Genomic DNA, 21925 nt, shown 5'->3' with positions numbered 1-21925 from the left:
TTTATCAAGGTATTACCCTGTGGTCTAATCCTCTAAATCATATTGTGTCAAGGTTGTCCTATAATTCCGGTGGCACAGTGAACTTTAATATAAAAACATTAATGAAATATCTTGTTGATGCATGTATTTGCAACACTGTACAATTACATCTAGAAACATAGAAAACCTACAGCATAAAACATGTCCTTCGGCCCACAAAGTTGTGCCGAACATGTCCCTACACTAGAAATTACTAGGGTTATCCATAGTATTTCTCCAAGCTCCATATACCTATCCAAAAGTCTCTTAGAAGACCCTATCGTATCCGCCTCCACCATCGTTGCCAGAAGCTCATTCCACGCACTCACCACTCTCTGCGTAAAATACTTACCTCTGACATCTCCTCTGTACCTACTCCCCAGCACCTTAAACCTGTGTCCCCTAGTGGCAGCCATTTCAGCGCTGGGAAAAAGCCTCTGACTATCTACACAATCAATGCCTCTCATCATCTTATACATCTCTATCAGATCATCTCTCATCCTCCGTCGCTCCAAGTAGAAAAGGCCGAGTTCACTCAACCTGTTCTCATAAGGCATGCTCCCCAATCCAGGCAACATCTTTGTAGATCTCCTCTGCACTCTTTCTACGGTTTCCACATCCTTCCTGTCGTGAGGTGAACAGAACTGAGCACAGTACTCTAAGTGGGGTCTGACCAGGATCCTATATAGATGCAACATTACCTCTCGGCTCCTAAATTCAATTCCAAGGTTGATGAAAGCCAATACACCATATGCCTTCTTAACCACAGAGTCAACCTGCGCAGCTGCCTTGAGCGTCCTATGGACTCCGACCCCAAGATCCCTCTGATCCTCCACACTGCCAAGAGTCTAACCATTAATACTATATTCTGCCATCAAATTTGATCTACCAAAATGAACCACCTCACAATTATCTGGGTTGAACTCCATCTGCCACTTCTCAGCCCAGTTTTGCATCCTATCAATGTCCCGCTGCAACCTCTGACACTATCTACAACACCCCCAACCTTTGTGTCATTAGCAAACTTACTAACCCATCCCTCCACTTCCTCATGCAGGTCAGTCATAAAAATTACAAAGAGTAAGGGTCCCAAAACGGATCCCTGAGGCACACCACTGGTCACTGACCTCCATGCAGAATATGACCCATCTGCAACCACATCTTTGCCTTCTGTGGGCAAGCCAGTTCTGGATCCACAAAGCAATTTCCCCTTGGATCCCATGCCTCCTTACTTTCTCAATAAGCCTTGCATGGGGTACCTTATCAAATGCCTTGCTGAAATCTATACACACTACATCTACTGCTCCTCCTTCATCAATGTGTTTAGTCACATCCTCAAAAATTCAATTAGGCTCGTAAGGCACGACCTGCCCTTACAAAGCCATGCTGACTATTCCTAATCATATTATACCTCTCCAAATGTTCATACATCCTGCCTCTCAGGATCTTCTCTATCAAATTACCAACCACTGAGGTAAGACTCACTGGTCTATAATTTCCTGGGCTATCTCTACTCCCTTTCTTGAATACAGGAACAACATCCGCAACCCTCCAATCATCCGGAACCTCTCCCATCCCCATTGATGATGCAAAGATCACTGCCAGAGGCTCAGCAATCTCCTCCCTCACCTCCTACAGTAGCCACAGTAGCCCGGTGACTTATCCAACTTGATGCTTTCCAAAAGCTCCAGCACATCCTCTTTCTTAATATCTACATGCTCAAGCTTTACAGTCTGCTGCAAGTCATCACTACGATCACCAAGATCCTTTGCCATAGTGAATACTGAAGTAAAGTATTCATTAAGTACCTCTGCTATTTCCTCCAGTTCCATACACACTTTCCCACTGTCACAATTGATAGGTCCTATTCTTTCACGTCTTACCCTCTTGCTCTTCACATACTTGTATGAGGGGTGATTGATAAGTTCGTGGCCTAAGGTAGAAGGATGCAATTTTAGAAAACCTAGCACATTTATTTTTCCTACATTTACACACTTAGTCCAGTGGTCGTGGAGCATACGAATCCCTTCTTTATAGAAGTGGTCCACAGCATGGGTGATTGATAAGTTTGTGGCCTAAGGTAGAAGGAGATGAGTTATTAACTTCAAATTTTCTGCATTATCACTCCAAGAGTTGAACTGCATGTGCAGGTAACGAGAGCATCTTGGACCTCCAGGAGGTCCACAGCAGGGGTGATTGATAAGTTCATGGCCTAGAGTAGAAGGAGATGAGCTATACAGCTTTCGTTACATGCACATGCAGTTCAACTCTTTGAGTGAAAATGCAGAAAGTTTGAAGTTTCTCCTCAGCTCCTTCTACTTTAGGCCACAAACTTATCAATCATCCCTGCTGTGGACCTCTTCTGGAGGTCCAAGACGCCGACTTCTACAAAGAAGGGATCCGTCTGCTCCACGACCGTTGGACTAAGTGTGTAAATATAGGAAAAATAAATGTGCTAGGTTTTTCTAAAATTGACTCCTTCTACCTTAGGCCATGAACTTATCAATCACCCCTCGTAGAATGCCTTAGGGTTTTCCTCAATCCTGCCTGCCAAGGCCTTCCCATGGTATTGGGGGTATGGTATTGATGTGGCTAGAGAATTGGTTGGAAGACAGGAAGCAAAAAGTGGGAATAAACAGGACCTTTTCAGAATGGCAGGCAGTGACTAGTGGGGTACCGCAAGGCTCAGTGCTGGGACCCCAGTTGTTTACAAAATATATTGATGACTTAGACGAGGGAATAAATGCAGCATCTCCAAGTTTGCGGATGACACGAAGCTGGGCGGCAGTGTTAGCTGTGAGGAGGATGCTAAGAGGATGCTAAGAGGATGCAGGGTGACTTGGATAGGTTAGGTGAGTGGGCAAATTCATGGCAGATGCAATTTAATGTGGATAAATGTGAGGCTATCCACTTTGGTGGCAAGAACAGGAAAACAGGTTATTATCTGAATGGTGGCCAATTAGGAAAAGGGGAGGTGCAACAAGACCTGGGTGTCATTGTACACTAGTCATTGAAAGTGGGCATGCAGGTACAGCAGGTGGTGAAAAAGGCGAATGATATGCTGGCATTCATAGCAAGAGGATTCAAGTACAGGAGCAGAGAGGTACTACTGCAGTTGTACAAGGCCTTGGTGAGACCACACCTGGAGTATTGCGTGCAGTTTTGGTCCCCTAATCTGCGGAAAGACATTCTTGCCATAGAGGGAGCACAAAGGAGTGTTCACCAGATTGATTCCTGGGATGGCAGGACTTTCATATGATGAAAGACTGGATTGACTAGGCTTGTATTCTCTGGAATTTATAAGATTGAGGAAGGATCTGATTGAAACGTATAAAATTCTAAAGGGATTGGACAGGCTAGATGCAGGAAGATTGTTCCCGATGTTGGGGAAGTCCAGAACGAGGGGTCACAGTTTGGGGATAAAGGGGAAGCCTCTTAGGTCCAAGATGAGGAAAATTTCTTCACACAGAGAGTGATGAATCTGTGGAATTCTCTGCCACAGGAAACAGTTGAGGTCAGTTCATTGGCTATATTTAAGAGGGAGTTAGATATGGCCCTTGTGGCTAAAGGGATCGGGGGTATGGAGAGAAGGCAGGTACAGGGTTCTGAGTTGGATGATCAGGCATGATCGTACCGAATGGCCTATCCCTGCACTTATTTTCTATGTTTCTATGATCCCTTCTGGCTCTCCTAATTTCCTTCTTAAGCTCCTTCCCGTTAGCCTTATAATCTTCTAGATCACTAACCCTACCTAGCTCTCTGAACCTTTTGTAAGCTTTTCTTTTCTTCTTGACTAGATTTACTACAGCCTTTGTACACCACGGTTCCTGTACCCTGCCATAACTTCCCTGTCTCATTGGAAAGTACCTATGCAGAACTCCACACAAATATCCCCTGAACATTTGCCACATTTCTTCCATACCTTTCCCTGAGAACATCTGTTCCCAATTTAAGCTTCCAATTTCCTGCCTGATAGACTCATAATTCCCCTTACTCCAATTAACCGCTTTTCTAACTTGTCTGTTCCTATCTCCCTCCAATGCTAAAGGAGATAGAATTATGATCACTGTCTCCAAAATGCTCTCCCACTGAGAGATCTGACACCTGACCAGGTCCATTTCCCAATACCAAATCAAGTACAGCCTCTCCTCTTGTAGGTTTATCTACATATTGTGTCAAGAAACCTTCCTGCACACACCTAACAAACTCCACCCCATCTAAATCCCTTGGTCTAAGGAGATGCCAATCGATATTTGGGAAATTAAAATCTCCCACCATGACAACTCTGTTATTATTACACTTTTCCAGGATCTGTTTCCCTATCCGCTCCTCGAGATCCCTGTTACTATTGGGTGACCTATAAAAAACAACCAGTAGAGTTATTGACCTCTTCCTGTTCCTAACCTCCACCCACAGAGAGTCCGTAGACAATCCCTCCATGGCGTCCAGCTTTTCTACAGCCGTGACACTATCTCTGATCCACGCCCCCACCTCTTTTGCCTCCTTCCTTGTCCTTCCTGAAACATCTAAAACTTGGCACTTGAAGTAACCATGCCTGTCCCTGAGCCATCCAAGTCTCTGTAATGGCCACCACACCATAGCTCCAAGTACTGATCCATGCTCCAAGCTCATCCGCTTTGTTCACAATACTCCTTGCATTGAAAGAGATACATTCAAACCGTCAGTCTGAGCACGTCCCTTCTCTACCACCTGCCTATTCTCCCTCACACACTGTCTCCAAGCTTTTTCTATTTGTGAGCCAAACACCTCTTCCCCAGTCTCTTCAGTTCGGTTCCCACCCCCCAACAATTCTCGATTAAACTCTCCCCAGTAGCCTTAGCAAACCACCCTGCCTGGATATTGGTCTCCCTAGGATTCAAGTGCAACCCGTCCTTTTTGTACAGGTCACACCTGCCTCAAAAGAAGTCCCAATGATCCAGAGATCTGAATACCTGCCCCCTGCTCCAATCCCCCAGCCACACATTTATACTCCACCTCATTCTATTCCTATACTCGCTGTCACGTGGCACAGGCAGTAATCCTGAGATTACTACCTTTGCGGTCCTGCTTCTCAGCTTCCTTCTGAACTCTCTGTAGTCTGTTTCCAGGACCTCTTCCCTTTTCCTACCTATGTCATTGGTACCAATATGTACCACGACCTCTGGCCGTTCTCCCTCCCACTGCAAGATATCGTGGACGCAATCTGAAACATCCTGGACCCTGGCCCTGGCGCCTGATGATTTTTTGGGATTATTCAGCACCTCCTTTTGCTTCTACTATTTAAAATACCAAAAACGAAAAGATCCAATTTCACTGAATTAACTACTGACTAAAGATTTGAACTCAAAAGGGCACAGAATTGAAACTGTGGTGACATGAGGGAGAGATGAAAGATATATGAAAAGATTAGCTATCAAACTGGTAAGCAGATAAATTACAACAAAGGTTCACAGCAAAATAAGAGCAAGGTTTAGTAAGGGCGGCTTCAGGTAGTGGTAGTAATTGAATCAAAGGGGTGTTTGAGAGTTGGGAGGGCAATGGGGAAAAAACAAGTTGTTTCAAATTGGAAATCCATCCAAGGTGGTTAAGGATATTAACATTAGAAGAGATAGATGAGATTGGGGATGGTGTCCCATAGGGCAGCCTAGTGAGTAAATTATTTAAAGGGGCCTTCCCAAATTGGGCTGTCATTCTAGACTCCACAAGAAGGTCCCCTGTATGATGCATAGATGCAGGCTTCACAGATGCTAGCTTGCTTTGGCATGTGATTCATATAGATTCATACCAATAAAATGCAGGACTAACAGCACAGACATTCAAAAGAAATTAGCTGATGTAAAATTACTATTAATACAGAAATCACTAGGACTGAAGGATCTAATAACTTGCATCTTGTAGTCATGCCTTCAATGAGAATGCATAACGTGATAAAACAAAAAGAGCAGAATTCTGACCTTAAAATACTCTGTGTTTGTACTGAACTCTTAAAGCAGATTTATAAACGTAAAGGAAAATGTGTTTATAGAAATGCAAGCATTTCCCTGGATTCCTGCTTTGAGATAATGTTACTAGAAGGTACAAGTTATGGAATTGCTATGTTTCTATAAACATTATTGCATTTCTATAAATGAGGGGACTGAGAATATTCACGACAAGGACTGATCAATAATTAGATACGTTGGGAATCAAGGGGTACAGGGTTAGAGCAGTGCACTGGTGCTGAGTTAAAAGATAAACCACAGTTTTATTACACGGTGAAGCAGGCACAAGGAGCCGTATGATTCATACTTGTCCCTATTTCTTATGTTCTCAATTACTGCACTGGTTTTCAGCAATTTCCTAACACCTGTAAGCAAATTACTCAGCATGTTACACAACAGGTGCAAGGAGAAGCAGAAAACAGAAAAAATTCTAGTCTTACAAATCCATATAAATTACTGACCTTCACTAACTATTTTATTTTTCACAAATATTGTACCACATAGTACACAAAATAATGCACTATACAGTACAATTTGTGGAAAAACTATTGAAGATTATCAAAAAATTCAATCTTTATGATTAAAATAAATTGCACCACTATATAAAAAAAAGTACAAATGGGAGCACATTTTTTTCTGGTCATCATGTCTCAAAACTGAATCATTTTCTTTAAAAATGAAACATAATTTGATATTAATTTAGTCAGAATTAAGTAAGCAAAAATATACTGAATTTCACAATTAAAAAAGGCATAATTTAGACACTAATAGAAAACAATATTAATTATTTAATACTTAATACATTTTTCAACCTTAAGTGCTACATATTTTCAACAAACTATTCCTACCCAGATGCAAAATTGCAATCATATTTCCAGTCCACAATGCGACAAATAAACAGAATGTTCGCATAATCTCCTGGTCTAGTCATGAAGTCTTCTGGACAATCTTCCATTGGCACCAAGATTCTAGGTACTCTATGATCAACAGGTGAAAATATAATGCATTCCTTGTAAAGGTCATTATTTTTATTAGTAAATGGCTTGATGAATCCTGTCACAGCTCTGGAATGTTTCTTCTCCACAATGTAAACGACCTTTATTAATGAGAAGAACAATATTAACAATATTAAACAATTTTCATAAATTCAAGAAAATCAGAAGATATTTTAGATATTGTGAATACTAATCAATTGCATATACTTTAGCTGTGCGAAATGTTCAATATGCTGACTCACGCTAAAGTTAAACATCTGAACTTGAAGAGTAGGAAAAAAAGCACCTTTCGCTCTTAGTTACTTCTTTAAACTGGGGATTAATGACTGGATCATCTGCTTTGATTATGTAGATTGATAGATAAATATTATCCAAAATGAGAGGACAAGTCATTTTTAAATTATGCCATGGAATTTCTTCACATCCATGTGAAGCAGCAACATAAATTAAACAGTATCCCATATTATCACATCAACTGAGGTTAAAAACAATCATAATGCTATCAACCCACATGTCATCTTGTATTGACCCAATTTCACTTACCCTGTTCATAACTTCTTTAAATTTAAAGATCATCGTGCAATGTGGTTCCAAAGACAATGAAAACATGGCAGAACCTGCAGTGACACAGTGAAGAAACCCCATCCCCAAATCAAACCTCACAGCTTTGACTTGGGGATGGGGTTTCTTTGAAGACATGCAAGTCCCTACCCTCTATTAGCAGTAAAAATTAAGTAGTTTTAACAGTTTCTAAATGTCTCTGGTATTCAGAGATATTTAAAAACAATTAAAATTGAAATAAATCCAGGTATATTCAAGTCAAGTCAAGTCAAGGCCCCCGTGCTCAGTGTGATGGTGTTGGAGATGCTGCTCCCGATCCGGACTGACTGAGGTCTCCCAGTCAGGAAGTCTAAGATCCAGTTGCAGAGGGAGGTGTTCAGGCCCAGCAGTTTCAGCTTACCAATCAGGTGCTGAGGAATGATTGTGATGAATGCTGAACTGAAGTCCATGAAAAGCATTCGAATGTATGTGTCTCTTTCGTCCAGGTGGGTGAGGGCCAGGTGGAGGGTGGTGGCGATGACGTCGTCTGTTGAGCAGCTGGGACAACATGCAAACTGCAGGGGGTCCAGTGAGGGGGGCAGCAGGGTCTTTATGTGCCTCATGACAAGCCTCTCGAAACATTTCATGATGATGGATGTGAGAGCAATGGGACGGTAGTTGTTGAGCCAGGACACTGATGACTTCTTTGGCACGGCGACGATGGTGGCGGCCTTGAAGCACGTTGGAACGATGGTGCTGCTCAGGGAGATGTTGAAGATGTCAGTGAGAACATCTGCTAGCTGGTCTACACATCCTCTGAGCACTCTGCCAGGAGTATTAAAATTCTTTAACAAAATTGCAAAAATAATTAAAAGCATTGAACAAAGACATTTTTTAAAAGGAACTTCCCCTCCCTTTTGCCTAACAATTACTTTCAAAATCAGTAAAATCAGCAGTAATCACCACAAACTCTCAATCAAAGCCAACCATTTGCAAGGCTGAAATCCAGTTTGACCCAGAGGTAAGTTTCTAATGTCCTAAACAACACCATCACCATGGCCTCCAACTTCCACTTCATACTGCAACACTTATGCATGTCTGTATTACGTTTGGATATGACTCGACTATTCACAAGAACATAAGCATATAGGAGCAGCAGTAGGCCATCAGGCACTTCAAATCTGCCCCACTATTTAATATAACAATGTCTGCTCTATGCTGTCTTCAACTCCTCTTCCGTACCATTTCTCCAAACCCCTCCGTTCCTCAGTCAAATATTTATGCACCTTAACATGATATATTTTTAATGATCCTGCTTTAACCACCTTCCAGAACAGAAATGCAGAGATTCACCACCCTCTGTAAGAAGGCAATTTTACATGATCAGGCCCTTTTCTAATAGTTACATCCCCTTGTTCAAGAAGCAAAACATTCAAACATCTACCCCGTCAAGCTCTCTTAGAACATTATCAGAATCAGAATGAAGTTTAAAATTACTTGCGTAAGTCATGAAATTCTCTGCTTTGCAGTAGCAGTGCATTGTAATACATGATGTGATGCACTGTGAGGTTTCACCACTAATGTAATGTTTGGGTTATGACTAGAGATAATGGGGCTTTGGAATGGGGGGCTAGCCAATGAGAGGGATGCTGTTCTTTCTTGTGGGTCTGGGAGCAGGGATTTCGCGGTCTTTTGCCGGGGAGAGATGAGGAGAGAAGATGCAATTGAAGGGGGTTGGTAGACCGCCAGACGGAGTGGACTTGGAGTGAGGGTCCGAAGGTCAATGATGCTCGGAGGTCGATGGTGGACGAACGGCCTTATCAGTGAGCTCCAACGTTGCACATTAGACTGTTTCATGAGAATGGGCCCTTTTCTTTTTTTTTGTTTCTTTACTAACCATATAGTCAAATTAAGAATTATAAAGCTCAGTTGTTTAATTGCATATTGTGTACTGTTATATCTATACACACACAAATTAAATAAGTAGTGCAAAAAAAAGAAAAACAGTAGTGACATAGTGCTCATGGGTTGAATATCCATGTAGGATTCTGATGACCGAGGGGAAGAAGCTGTTCCGGAATCAGGAGTGTGTGCCTTTAGGCTCCTGTACCTCCTCCCAGTTGGCAGCAATGAAAAGAGGGCATGTCCTGCATGATGGGGGTCCTTAATGATCGACACTGCCTTGAAGGTGTCCTGGATGTTGGGGAGGCTAGTGCCCACAATGGAGCTGACTGGGTTTACAACTCTCTGCAGCTTAGTGTACACCTTTCTAAAGTTTACTTCAATCCCATGCGGTGTCTCCCCCCACACACCAGATGGTGATACAGTCAGTTAGAATGCTCTCCACAGTACAAGTGTAGAAATTTACGAGCGTCTTTGGTGACATGCCAAATTTCCTCAAATTCATTTGTTCAAATGTGGTTGAACTGCCTGCTACCTTCTTGTGACTCACACACTAGAACATCTAGATTCTTCTGTACTTCACTCACTCATGGTCTTCCTGTCCTGTTGCCAGCCTCACTCAATCTATCTATACTCTATTGCAAAATCTCAGTAACCACAACATGCTTTTTCATATCTATTTTCATATAATTTACTAATAGGTAAACCCTACATACTGCTCCTTCCTCCAGATCACTGATTAACCTAGTGAATAACTGAAGGCCAAGAGTAGTAGTACTCCATGAGTACCTCCTTCCAGTCTGAACAGGACCTATTTATTCCAACTGTTTTGCTGGAGAGAGCCAAATTTTAAACTATTCTAACACACTTCCTCCAATATCATGGGATTTTAATCTATGTACCTGTCTACTATGTGACACATTGTCAAACACCCTTTGGAAATGTAAAACATCACATCTACAGGTACTCTCTATCAATAAGACTTGTTTGCATCCTCAAAAGTAAGAGCAATTTGTCAAATATGATTTACCTTTCATAAAACCATAGAGGAGGTTTCATAATATTCATCTCACCTAAATAATTAGCTATTTCCTTTATACTAATTGACTACAGCGTCATGCCAATAATAGCTGTTAACTGGTCTGTAGTTTCCCACCTTCTGCCTTTCTTCTTTTTTGAACTTACATTGGCTGTTTTCCAAACTTCTGGTACTGTCCTGGAGTTCTGAAATTTTTCAACAAATGAGTCCACCATTTCAGCAGCCACATTCTGCAAAACTACAGCATTTAGTCCATTAGTTCCTGGCAACTCATCTTCCTTCAGCCCTCAATTCTCCTTGTGATTGAGATTTTTCTAAGTTCTAACATGTTATTGTCAATTAGCTCATCTAATATCTTAAGGATACTTGCAATGTCTTCCATGGTGAAGACTGTTGCAAAAATTGTATTCAATATATCTGCTTTTTCTTTGTTTGTTCATATTAATTTACCATTCTCATTCTCAGAAGACCCCACATTGATCTTGGCTGCCCTCTTCCTAATTACGCATCCCCATAAACTTTTACTCTTTGTTTTTATAAAACATGCAAGTTTTCTCTTGAGATTCATTTTCGCCCTTCTTATATGAGCTTTGGTCTTCTACCGTTAGACCCTAAAATCTTCCCAGTTCTCTGGTCTATCACTAGCCCTTGCCACTTTTTACGTTAAATATTATACTTTACCTTCTTTAGTAGCAATGGATTTTCCTCTTTCTCATGGAATCCTTCTTTCAGATTAGGACAAACTCTTGCTGAACATTATAGATCACCAGTCACTGTTCCGCTGCTGATCTGTCTCTTAATTTATTTACCTTAGACAACTTCAATCTCATACCATTATAATTGCCCTTAGTTAAATTGAAAACACTGGTTACTGACCTGTGGGGACATCCTCAAATTGCATTTGCAATTCTATCATACTGAGGGTACCAATCAAGGGGATTTTTGAAGACAAGAGCCTTCATTTGTCCTTCCTCATTCCACAAAACCAAATGCAAACAACCCCTTCACAGATGGGCTGTGTAATATACTGCTCTAAAAACAATCCCTTACACATTCAAGAAATTCTTCTATGATTCCATTGGATAAACCAAACTGGCAATTAATATTTAGATGCAAACATAATATAGATTAAAATCCCCCATAATTGCAGCTCCCTTCAAACATGCTCTTGATATTTCCCCATTTATGCTTTGACCTACTGAGAGATCAAATTTTGAGGGGTTATAGACTATTCCTTTTCCCTGCTATTGACAAGTTCAAACCAAACTGATTTCACATCACTATCCATTATACTGCATCATGACTCAGCTCTGTAAAAGTATCTTCCTTGTTTAACAATGCCACCTACTTCCTTTTTCCCTTTGGTAGCTTCTTTTGGGGACCTGTATAACATGAATTATTGAACACCCAGTTCTGGTCAACCTGCAACCACATTTTTGTTATAGCGATCATATCATACTTTTATTTTGCTATCTGTGATATCAACCTATCTGTCATGATGTAAATACTACATGCATTCAAATAAAGAACATTAGGTTTTGATTTTTTACAGCTATTTACAACTCTGGATTTGCTCTGTCTTTCATATTGTCTTTTGCACCTTATATCTTGGCATATCACACTATGACTGTTAGTTTCACCCCCAACACCTCACTATCCTATGCCACTGCTCATTCATTGCCCTCTGATTTATCAACCTGCAGATCTTGAAGCCTTTCTTCCCCCTGGTTCTACTGATTCTATGACCTGCAAACTCACTTTCAAGGACTCTTCACAACTCATATTCTCAGTGTTATTTTACTTGCACAATTTGTCTTCTTTTGCACATTGGTTAATTGTCAGTCTTTTTTCTGTCATATGTATAGTTTTTCATAAAATTGTACTATATTTCTTTTTCCTGTAGATACCAGCAAGAAAATGTATCACAAGGTAGCATACGGTAGCATATCTATATTTTGATAATAAATTTACTTTAAATTTTGATTAGTTTTAACCCTAGTACAGTAATTCCAATGGTCTCCTGGACAGCCTCCAGTCCTCAACCTTCAGTAAACTTAAGATCACCCAAAATACTGTTATACATTTCCTAAGTGAATGTATATCCTACTTATTCATCATCCCTGCACATATTAATCTAAACTGGCATCAATTTCCAAAATTACTCATTTGCAAACTACTCCACGTTCACCTCTCCTTTTCTCTGTAGCCATCAGTGAATTTTAAAGCACTATCATGGTCATTCCCCCTTCAAATCCTTCTATGATTTTCTTTAAATCCATGGCCTGGTTTCTGACCATTCTGCTAAGGAAACAGTTCCTCATTATATGCTTTATTGAGGATCTTCAATTTTATACACCTCAATTGTCCTCTGTCACATAGAAAATTATCACAGCCTATACAATATTTCCTCATAGCTAGAATTTCCCTATTAATACCTTTAAAAGATGATAAACATTTTTTTCTGTTACAGGGTATGCAGAACTCTACACAACAGAACTGCAGACCGGCAAATGTTGTATAAAGTTCTACCATAACCACCGTGCCCTCAAATTCTATGCCTCAGAGTAACGGAAGTGATCTTATACAACTTTTTAAGCACTTCATCAACCTGTCCTATCATCTGTACGGATTATGCATGTATATGCCAACATCCCTCCATATACATCCTTCCAGTTACTGTGACGTATTCCTTTGATGAATTGGTGTTCTCCAAATGCATTATTTTGTGCCTCTCTGGATTGAATTCCATTTGCCAGCTTTCTCCCCAACCAATAGGACTGTATATCTATTTCTGCATTTGACACTTGACATTGTCAAATGCTAAATGGCAAATCTTTAGTAAAGTATCAAGGGACCTTTGGTATGTTAAAGGTGCTATCTAAATTTAAGCCACCGTTGAAGAATTTTGAAAGTGCAATATAAAGTTGATAAAATGATAATGGATGAATACATAGGCCAAAATAAAACTGGTATACACAACAACCTCAACATTTCCTCAGTCTGTAAAAGGGAAGAAGCAAAATTCTGAATGTGCATTTGCATTGACATGGGTGAGAAAGAAACAATTTAGGATTAAGTTTTTAGTCAAGTAAAATTCCATAGTATAGTAACAATAAAAAGACATCAGCTTGATTCTTACGAGCACTGATGTGTAGAATTAAACCCATCACATAAGCTCATGATCCCTACTCTTCATCTGTATTAAAATTGGCAAGATTAAAGATACGAAGACAAGACAAGCATATTTAGTAGGTAAGTGACTATTTGCTGCAAGAGTGTGACATTTTTTTAAGAAATCTGATACTCATCTAAGATTACCATAAATTTGGATCATTATCCCCCCACAGACAACTGACTCACCTTGCCAGTTTTTTGAAGGAACCTATCTGGATGATTTCTCGAATCATTTGCAGCCATTTTGCAAAACTTATCCTGTGTTGAAGTTTGCATTCTGGTGAAACCATCATCAGGTTGTAATCCATCAGAACCAGTGGCTGCAAAAATCAATTAGAGCGAACATATAGCATTACATAAGAGGTAAATTACATTTATCTCATTTGCTAAAGATCTGATCAAAAATGTAGTTTGTTAAGTTCTAAATTCAGATTAGATAAAACATCCAAATGAAAATGAATTCTTGTATTACTAAGTATTGGAGACTAAATATAGCAGTTCTTGAAACCGTAACTGTGAACTAATTGAAAAATTTTTTTAAAGAATCAAATGTGTGGATCCACAGAGACAATAATCTAAAAATTTGCCTTGTAAGAGTGAAGATATATTGCTGAAATTTCTACCCTGCACCAAAAGATGCCCTGCATAAAGTTTAATCCAAGGACCCAATTTATAGTGCTATAAAGCAATCAATTCTAGAATAAAATGCACACATCTGAAGAATTACAGCACTGTTTACAGAAGTTTCATCGTAGATAACATAATTAGTGTTTGATTCTTCTCAAATTCCAGGTAAAGGCATCAATCCCAAATAATGAAATAATAGAAACTGATCTCTGAGACAATTAAATAAGACTGACTCCATCACTGATCACTACACAAGCAAGTGGTTGTGTAGAATAATTTGACAGAACCGAAGAATTGCTAATAACAAGGAGGCAGAAAAAAATAGCTTCTAATAATCTAAGACAAGTTGCCTACAAACTCAGTATGGTTTGCAAAGGCTTCTGCTTCATCAGTCTTTTCTTGTTTGAGTATCAAATTAGATTCCTGAGATGGTAAGATATAGCTTAGTCAAGAGTGTGCCGTGACATGTGGATCGTGACAGTTGACTTGTCATATGTGGAAATTCAGCTAATAAGGGCAATTATCTTAGAAGCATGTAGAATTTAGAGAATAGTAGTCTAAGTATGTACAGTATGAAAAATAATCTGACTTAAAACCATATTTATCATCTGTTTTCAGAATTGTTTAAAAACCAGGTGGGTGTGGGCATTAAAATCAAGTGTTATTTTACTTCTGTGAAACAAATACAAGGATGATTAGAGATATATTGTTTTGCTTAATTGTTAATTCCAGAAGTTTAAAAACCTTGGTTCATTAAGAAATATTTAGGCGGGGCCGGCTGGTGACACAATGACATCGGCGCCGGACCCAGGAGCGGAGTTTCCTGGGTTTGAAACCAGTCGGGTCCACTCCCGGGTACGCTTTCCATCCGTGCCAAGTTGAGTATCAAGATCGCAACTCGACCTCGTAAAATAAAGGGAAAAATACTGCGAAAATGTCTGTGTGAGGAGTGGCATGCCACACAGTCTCTCTCTCTTGTTCCACACCTTGTAAAAAGCCATGAAAAAGACACCATTATGGACACACGCACGGACAGGCAGACGCACGCACACAGACGCACACGCACGGACTTGCACACACGCAGGCACATGCCAAAAAAAAAAGAAGAAATATTTAGGTAGTTTATTCCCTTGTCTCAAAAAATACTTCTTGTTCATTCAGAACAGAAAGCTGAGAACTTTCTCTCCAAATATCTTTGCTCAAAATAGGCAACAATCCACTATTTCCATGTCACTCCAAAAAATTTCCCACAAAGCTGAAAGGATTGGAAAAAACACTGATTTGTTCTCAACTAGTTTTTGAAAGTTCTGCTACTGAAACATCTAACTGCCTCTCTTTCCACCAATGTTGTCTGACCTTTGAGTCAATGGTAAAGGCAGATACACTAGTGAAATTTAAGAGACTACTAGACAGGTATATGGTGGAATTTAACGTGGGGGGGGGTTATATGGGAGGCAGGGTTTAAGGGTCGGCACAACATTGTGGGCCGAAGGGCCTGTACTGTGCTGTACTAGTCCATGTTCTATGTTCTATATAAACAATTAATCTCAGCCCGCACATTTATCACATTTCCAGTATTTTTGTACAAAATTTCGTGGAGTATGTCTCTTAAATTTCATATTATTAAAAGATAACAAATCCAAACTATAGGTGTGACAGCTGTAAATGACGCAGCTCATCATACACAAATCAATGTAAACCACAAATATTTTAAATTACCACAGCGGGGAAGAAAACAAGTTAATCGGAGGACTGCATTGCAGACAGTTCTCTGAATACTTATTAGAAGAATCAGAAATAAGGCGAAATTTACAAGATAGTAACCTGCATAATTTTCATATGTTTTAGAAATACTACTGGCAACTTTCTCGTTAGAGATCAGCTTTCAAGGAAAAGTACGAGGCTATGAATACCACAAGGTCCTTGACCCAAAAGAATCGGCACAATTTAAGGCTTTCATTCTGACATAATTTGTTCCACCCATCAGTCCACAGTGAGTTCAATAAAGAAAGACCAATAGATACAAAAGAATGAACAATCACAAGTATGTGAGTGAATGGTTATAACAAAGAATAGCAAGCATAGGGATGAAATAGAAAAAATGACTCCAGTTCTCCAACCCCCAACCACACCAACATAAGCAATGGGACATCAACTCATTTCTTTTCATCTCTTCTATATTCCTGCGGCAGAAAAGCAGATCCTTTGATAATGTGCATGCAACGTTGTTACATTAATACACTGAACAATAAAGAAAATTCTAAATTTACAAAGGGGATTTGGTCATAAGTAGCGATGTTTCATGGTCCTTGCATGAAATGTTCCAGTGAATATGGTAAAACGCTGAATTAGTAATGGCAAAAATCGTTTTTTAAAAATGCACACTGACAACAAAGACAACCACACAAATTGACAATTCTATCTCAAATTTAGTTGTGCAAATTATCACCATTTCTTTTTGTAAGTAATGCAAAGAGCATAGAATTTATTAAAGGGCAAATTATGAAAAGAAAGCATGACTGATATTCAGGAAGTGAGATGAAATTGTCTAATAAATATATTTAATGGCACAATGCTACTGAAAAAATGTAAAAAAGATATTCAATTTCTATAACATCAACTCATTGCTAAAAAGATTGAAATAAGAATCCAAAAATATTGTGTAATATAGAAATACAATTCCAATGTTTACCATATTATTTCAAAAATATTGTTTATTTTAGTGCAGGTTCGATTTCTATAGGCATCCGTTAGTCTCATGAGACCACAGATTTGTGCCTTAGAAGGTTTCCAGGGCGCAGGCCTGGGCAAGGTTGTACGGAAGACCAGCAGTTGCCTGTGCTGCAAGTCTCCCTTCTCCACGCCACCGATGTTGTCCAAGGGAAGGGCATTAGGACCCAAACAGCTTAGTACCGGTGTCGTCGCAGAGCAATGTGTGGTTAAGTGCCTTGCTCAAGGACACACACGCTGCCTCAGCCAAGGCTCAAATTAGCAACCTTCAAATTACTCGACGAACGCCTTAACCACTTGGCCACATGCTAATTTGATTTAATGGGACAAAAATTAAATTATGTAGCTTATGCATTATAAATTCCATGATATAATTTAAGGTCTACAAAAATTAAATGTATTTTCATATCAACATCCAAACAATTTTCAATTCTCGATCTTCAAAATAGAGACAACCATTATATTAATTTTACAAAGCCACCATTTTTTTCAGTCACTTTTCCTGCCTTAAGGAGACTAATGAATAAACTGCCATGAATGAGCAGTCTTCTGCAATACCAGATCGAACCACCTGGCAAAAAAAATGTACTTTTATTAAAGCAAGCAGCTGGCACACATAATTATGAAATGTGGCTGATATTATTTAAGGATTGTTCATAAAAAGAAACCGGAAGTACTCAACATCATTCACCTTGAATTAAATCCTGCAGGTTTTCTCAAATTATTATAATTGTATGCCTAAGTAAACTAAATTAGCTTTAAGGAAAGAATGAAGTCATTTCTTTGCAAGACTTTTTCTACATATAATGAGCAAAGGATATGATAGTTTAGCAATTTCTTCAACTGGTCCAGAACTGCATTAGCAATATGTTCCATTCTATAATGGAACATTTAGCTTTTAAAACTGGAGAACAAAGAATTTGAAAATCATGTCAGAACCATCCTGTTATAAAAAGGGCCATATTTACACGAGTAGACAAACTTTCCAGATACGCTTTTCTTCCATGGATCAAAGCCAAGTCAACATAGAGTATCCTATAGGGTGATCTGCAACTCTAAACTTACATGACTCACTCCCATACCATGTAAAATACACCAATGCTGGACATGTGAAATAAAAACAAATTGTTGAAAGTAGCCATCAGGTCAGCTGACTTCAGTTATGATGGCATCTCACAAACTCTGCCCTGTAAAATGAAGAGACCCTGAGACATAGAATCCTCCAAGATGCATGGAAATATACTGCCATCATTTCATTTGTGGTTAGCTAAAAATTCTGAAATACGCTTAGAGTAACTTCACCCCACAGACTATGATGGTTCAAACAGAGATTCAAAATTCCTTTCTTTAGGGCAATGAGAAATAAATAATAAACATTTACCTTTCTGAGCACGCCTAGCTATGGCAATTTTTTTTAAAATTCATCCCCCACCCTTCCCAATCACTAAAAACTTATCCAAACCTTACCGCCCTTGAACAAAATTAGGATAACTCTAGCATACGTACCATCATTGGTAACACTGCCTTCAGCTACTTAAGACCAAAACTCCTTCTGTAAAACACTCCACCTCTTTATCCGCCTCTAAGAGGCTTCTTTAACAAGGCTATTGATTATCATTTTAAATCATTAGTGAGGCTTTTTTTCCAAGCATTCACACAAAACAAATCCATTATGCAACTGAATTTAGAGGTAATGGGGTGGTTGAAAATTACTTGCAAGTGGATATTGCGGAGAATATAACAGACTGGAGCAAGTATGGATCTCTTGATGGAAAGGATGATCGGTTAGGTAACTGGAAGGCTGATTGATTGAAAGATAAAAAGGGTGAGCAAAGAGTTTAGCATCAAAAAGGCATCCAGAGTGGGTTGGTTAAGAATGGAGAAGGTGGAATTGGAATTGATTTCACATTGCCACATGTTCCAAGATGCAGTGAAAAGCTCGTCTTGTGTACTGTTCATACAGATCAAATCATTACACAATGCAATGAAGTGGAACAAGGTAAAACAGTAACAATGTGGAATAAATTGTAATAGCTACAGAAAAGTACAGAGTAGGTAAACAATAAGGTGCAGCTGATGCTCAAGAAAATGCAGTAGGAGTGAACCCAGTGTAAAATGAAGGAAAAGTACAAAAGCTCAAAATGTGAGACAAGAACAAAATTTGTCAGTCAAACAAACAGCATTTAACAAAATAATGCAGATGAGATATCACTGCAGCATACTAAATTTCCTGGATGACAGGAGATTCCAAGGTCCTAGGGAGGAAAAAGAAGGCACGTGTGTGTGTGTCAGGTACAAATAGCAAGGATTAAATGAATTACTGGAGAAGTAGAAGCAGTGCAGGAGCATACTTCAGAAGGAAGTCAGGAGGGTAAAAAGAGAGTGTGAAATATATTTGGCAGAGTAGATAAAGAAGAATTGAAAGAGATTTTATGTATATTAAGGGGGGAAAAAGGTAACCAAGGACAGAACAGGGCCTCTCAGAAACTACTGCACATTAATGTGCGGAACCACAGGAGATCAGCGTGGTCCTCAATGAATATTGATTGCTCCTTTGTTGTTACCATGGTGAATGACATGGGCTAGAAGATTCAATAAGTGAAATGGGGGGTGTCTTGAAAATAGCCCACATTGCAGGAGAGGAGATGATGTCCAATCAATGCCCAAAAAGAATATGGTGACTTGCATCAATGACTATCATCCCATTGCACTCTCATCCACTGTGATGAAGTGCTTTGAGAGGTTGGCAATGAAATATGTCAACTTCTGCCTGAGAAGTGATTTGAATCTGCTCCAATTTGCCTATCATCACAACAGGGCAACAGCAGATGCCGTTTCATTATCTCTTCACTCAACCTTGGAATATTTGAACAGTGAAGATGCATATATCTGGATGCTCTATATTGACTACAGTTTGGTATTCAATACTATCAACACCTCAAAACTAATCAAGAAGCTCCAATACCTCCTTGTGGAACTGGATCCTCAGTTACCTCACTTGTAGATCCCAGTCAGTTCAGATTAGCAATATCTCCTCCATAATACCATCAGCACAGGTGCACCACAAAGCTGTATGCTTAGCCCCCTGCTCTACTTGATTTATGTTTATGACTGAAACTAAGTGTTCCGCCAATGCTGTATTTAAGTTTGCTGATAATGGCACTATCATTGGCCATTTCAAAGGTGATAATGAATTAGTATGTAGGAGGGAACCAACAAAACCAAAGAGCTGATTATTGATTACAGGAGAAAACCACAGGTCCATGAGCCAGTCTTCATCAGGGAATCAGAGGAGAAGGTCGGTAACTTTAGATTCTGCGACATTATCATTTCAGAAGAACTCTCCTGGGTTCAGCACTGAAGTGCCAATACAAAGAAAACACAACAGTGCTTCTATTTTCTTAGAAATGTGCAAAGATTCACCTATCATCTAAAACTTCGACAAACTTCTACAGATGCATGGTGGAGAGTATACTAACTGGTTGTATCATGGCCTGGCATGAAAACACCAATGCCCTTGAAAGGGAAAGCATACAAAAAGTAGTGAATAAAGCCATGCCCATCACAGTAAAGCCCTCCCCACCACTGAGCACATCTACAAGAAGTGCTCTCACAGGAAAGCAGTGTACACCTTTAAGGAATCCCACCATCTAAAATCACGCTCTCTTCCTACTGCTGCCATCAGGAAGGAGGTACAGGAACCTTGGGTCCCATTCCACTAAATTCTGGAAGTTATTACCCCTCAACCATCAGGTCTCTGAACCAAAGGGGATAACTTCACTCACCCTGACACTGAACTGTGCGCTCAACCTAAGGACTCACTTTCAAGGACTCTTAATCTCATGTTCTCGATATTTATTGCTTATCTAATTATTACTATTATTATTATTTTTTTGTATTGTTGTCTTTTGCACATTGGTCGTTTGTCCGTCTTGTGTGCAGTTTTTCATTGATTCTATTGTTTCTTTATATTTACTGTTAATGTCTGCAAAAAAATGAACCTCAGGGTAGTATATGGTGACATATATGTACTTTGATAATAAATTTACTTTGAACTTTAAAACTTCTGAAGTTAGATAAATCTGTAGAGCCTACCTGATGAGGTATATCCAGAACATTGTAAGAAACTAAAAAAGAAATCGTTAGAGACAGATGAGGTGGCAAAATTCTGGAGAGTTGCTAATGCTGCAACTTTGATTAAGAAGTGCTGCAAATAAAAACCTTGGAACTACAGAACAAATACGTCTAACATCTACGGTTGGCAAGTCATCAGAGAGGATTCAGAGTGATAAGATATGCATGCATTTGGAAAGACAGGGGATGATACAGATCGTCAGCATGGCTTTGTGCATGGCAAATCCTGCTTTACGAATTTGAGATTTTGAAGTAACCAAAAGGATTGATGTGTGAAGTGTGGTAGATACAGTCTACATGGATTTCAGCAAAGTCTTTGATAAGGTTCTGCATGGAAGGCTGCTCTGAAAGGTTAGATTGTATGAGATATTAGCTAACTGAAGACTAAATTGGGTTAATGGTAAGAAGCAAAGGGCAATGGTGGAAGATTGTCTTTTGAACTGGAAGTCAATGACAAGTGGTGTATCTCAGGGTTTGGTGCTGGCTCATTGTTGCTTGGCATCTCTAATTGTACAAGGTAATTTTGCAAATGTCCACGACAACACAAAAGGGAATGAGAAGTTAAAAGCCAAACAGCAGAATGGGCAAGATAATTGTTGGGAAGCTTCAACAAAATCAAAACTGTCATGCATATTCAGTTTTCAGATATGGAGGAAGATGCAGAGATGGGCTGGGCTCTCGTACGTGAAGGTTTCAAACACTAAAACTGAAAAAAGTTCAGAAATTGTAGGTAATGAGTAAACCAAATAGGAAGGGATTCATGGGCAATAGAACCAAGAATTGGG

At 39.4% G+C, this 21925-nt stretch overlaps 2 protein-coding genes across 3 annotated transcripts in view; both read right to left on the bottom strand.

Annotated features, from left to right (window-relative positions):
* Positions 1-21925, bottom strand: part of dis3l2 (DIS3 like 3'-5' exoribonuclease 2) — a 344361-nt gene that overhangs the window by 233295 nt on the left and 89141 nt on the right. For both annotated transcript variants that reach the window (XM_072255278.1, XM_072255279.1), the window contains 2 exons: positions 13836-13969; positions 6848-7095 (listed from right to left, as the gene is read on the bottom strand). In XM_072255278.1, the coding sequence (XP_072111379.1) occupies positions 6848-7095; positions 13836-13969 (382 nt within the window). The remainder of the gene's footprint in view (positions 1-6847; positions 7096-13835; positions 13970-21925) is intronic.
* LOC140195896 (uncharacterized) lies at positions 7707-12310 on the bottom strand. The gene is made up of 2 exons (XM_072254552.1): positions 10622-12310; positions 7707-8359 (listed from the first exon to the last, which is right to left on the bottom strand). Exons 1-2 carry the CDS (start codon positions 10702-10704, stop codon positions 7819-7821), a joined length of 624 nt encoding a protein of 207 aa, XP_072110653.1. The 5' UTR covers positions 10705-12310; the 3' UTR covers positions 7707-7818.

Source organism: Mobula birostris, chromosome 4 (genome assembly GCF_030028105.1).
Source record: "Mobula birostris isolate sMobBir1 chromosome 4, sMobBir1.hap1, whole genome shotgun sequence".
Lineage (NCBI taxonomy): Eukaryota > Metazoa > Chordata > Chondrichthyes > Myliobatiformes > Myliobatidae > Mobula > Mobula birostris.
The sequence above is the reverse complement of the archived record's forward strand: the minus strand, read 5'-3'. Positions and strand labels throughout refer to the sequence as shown.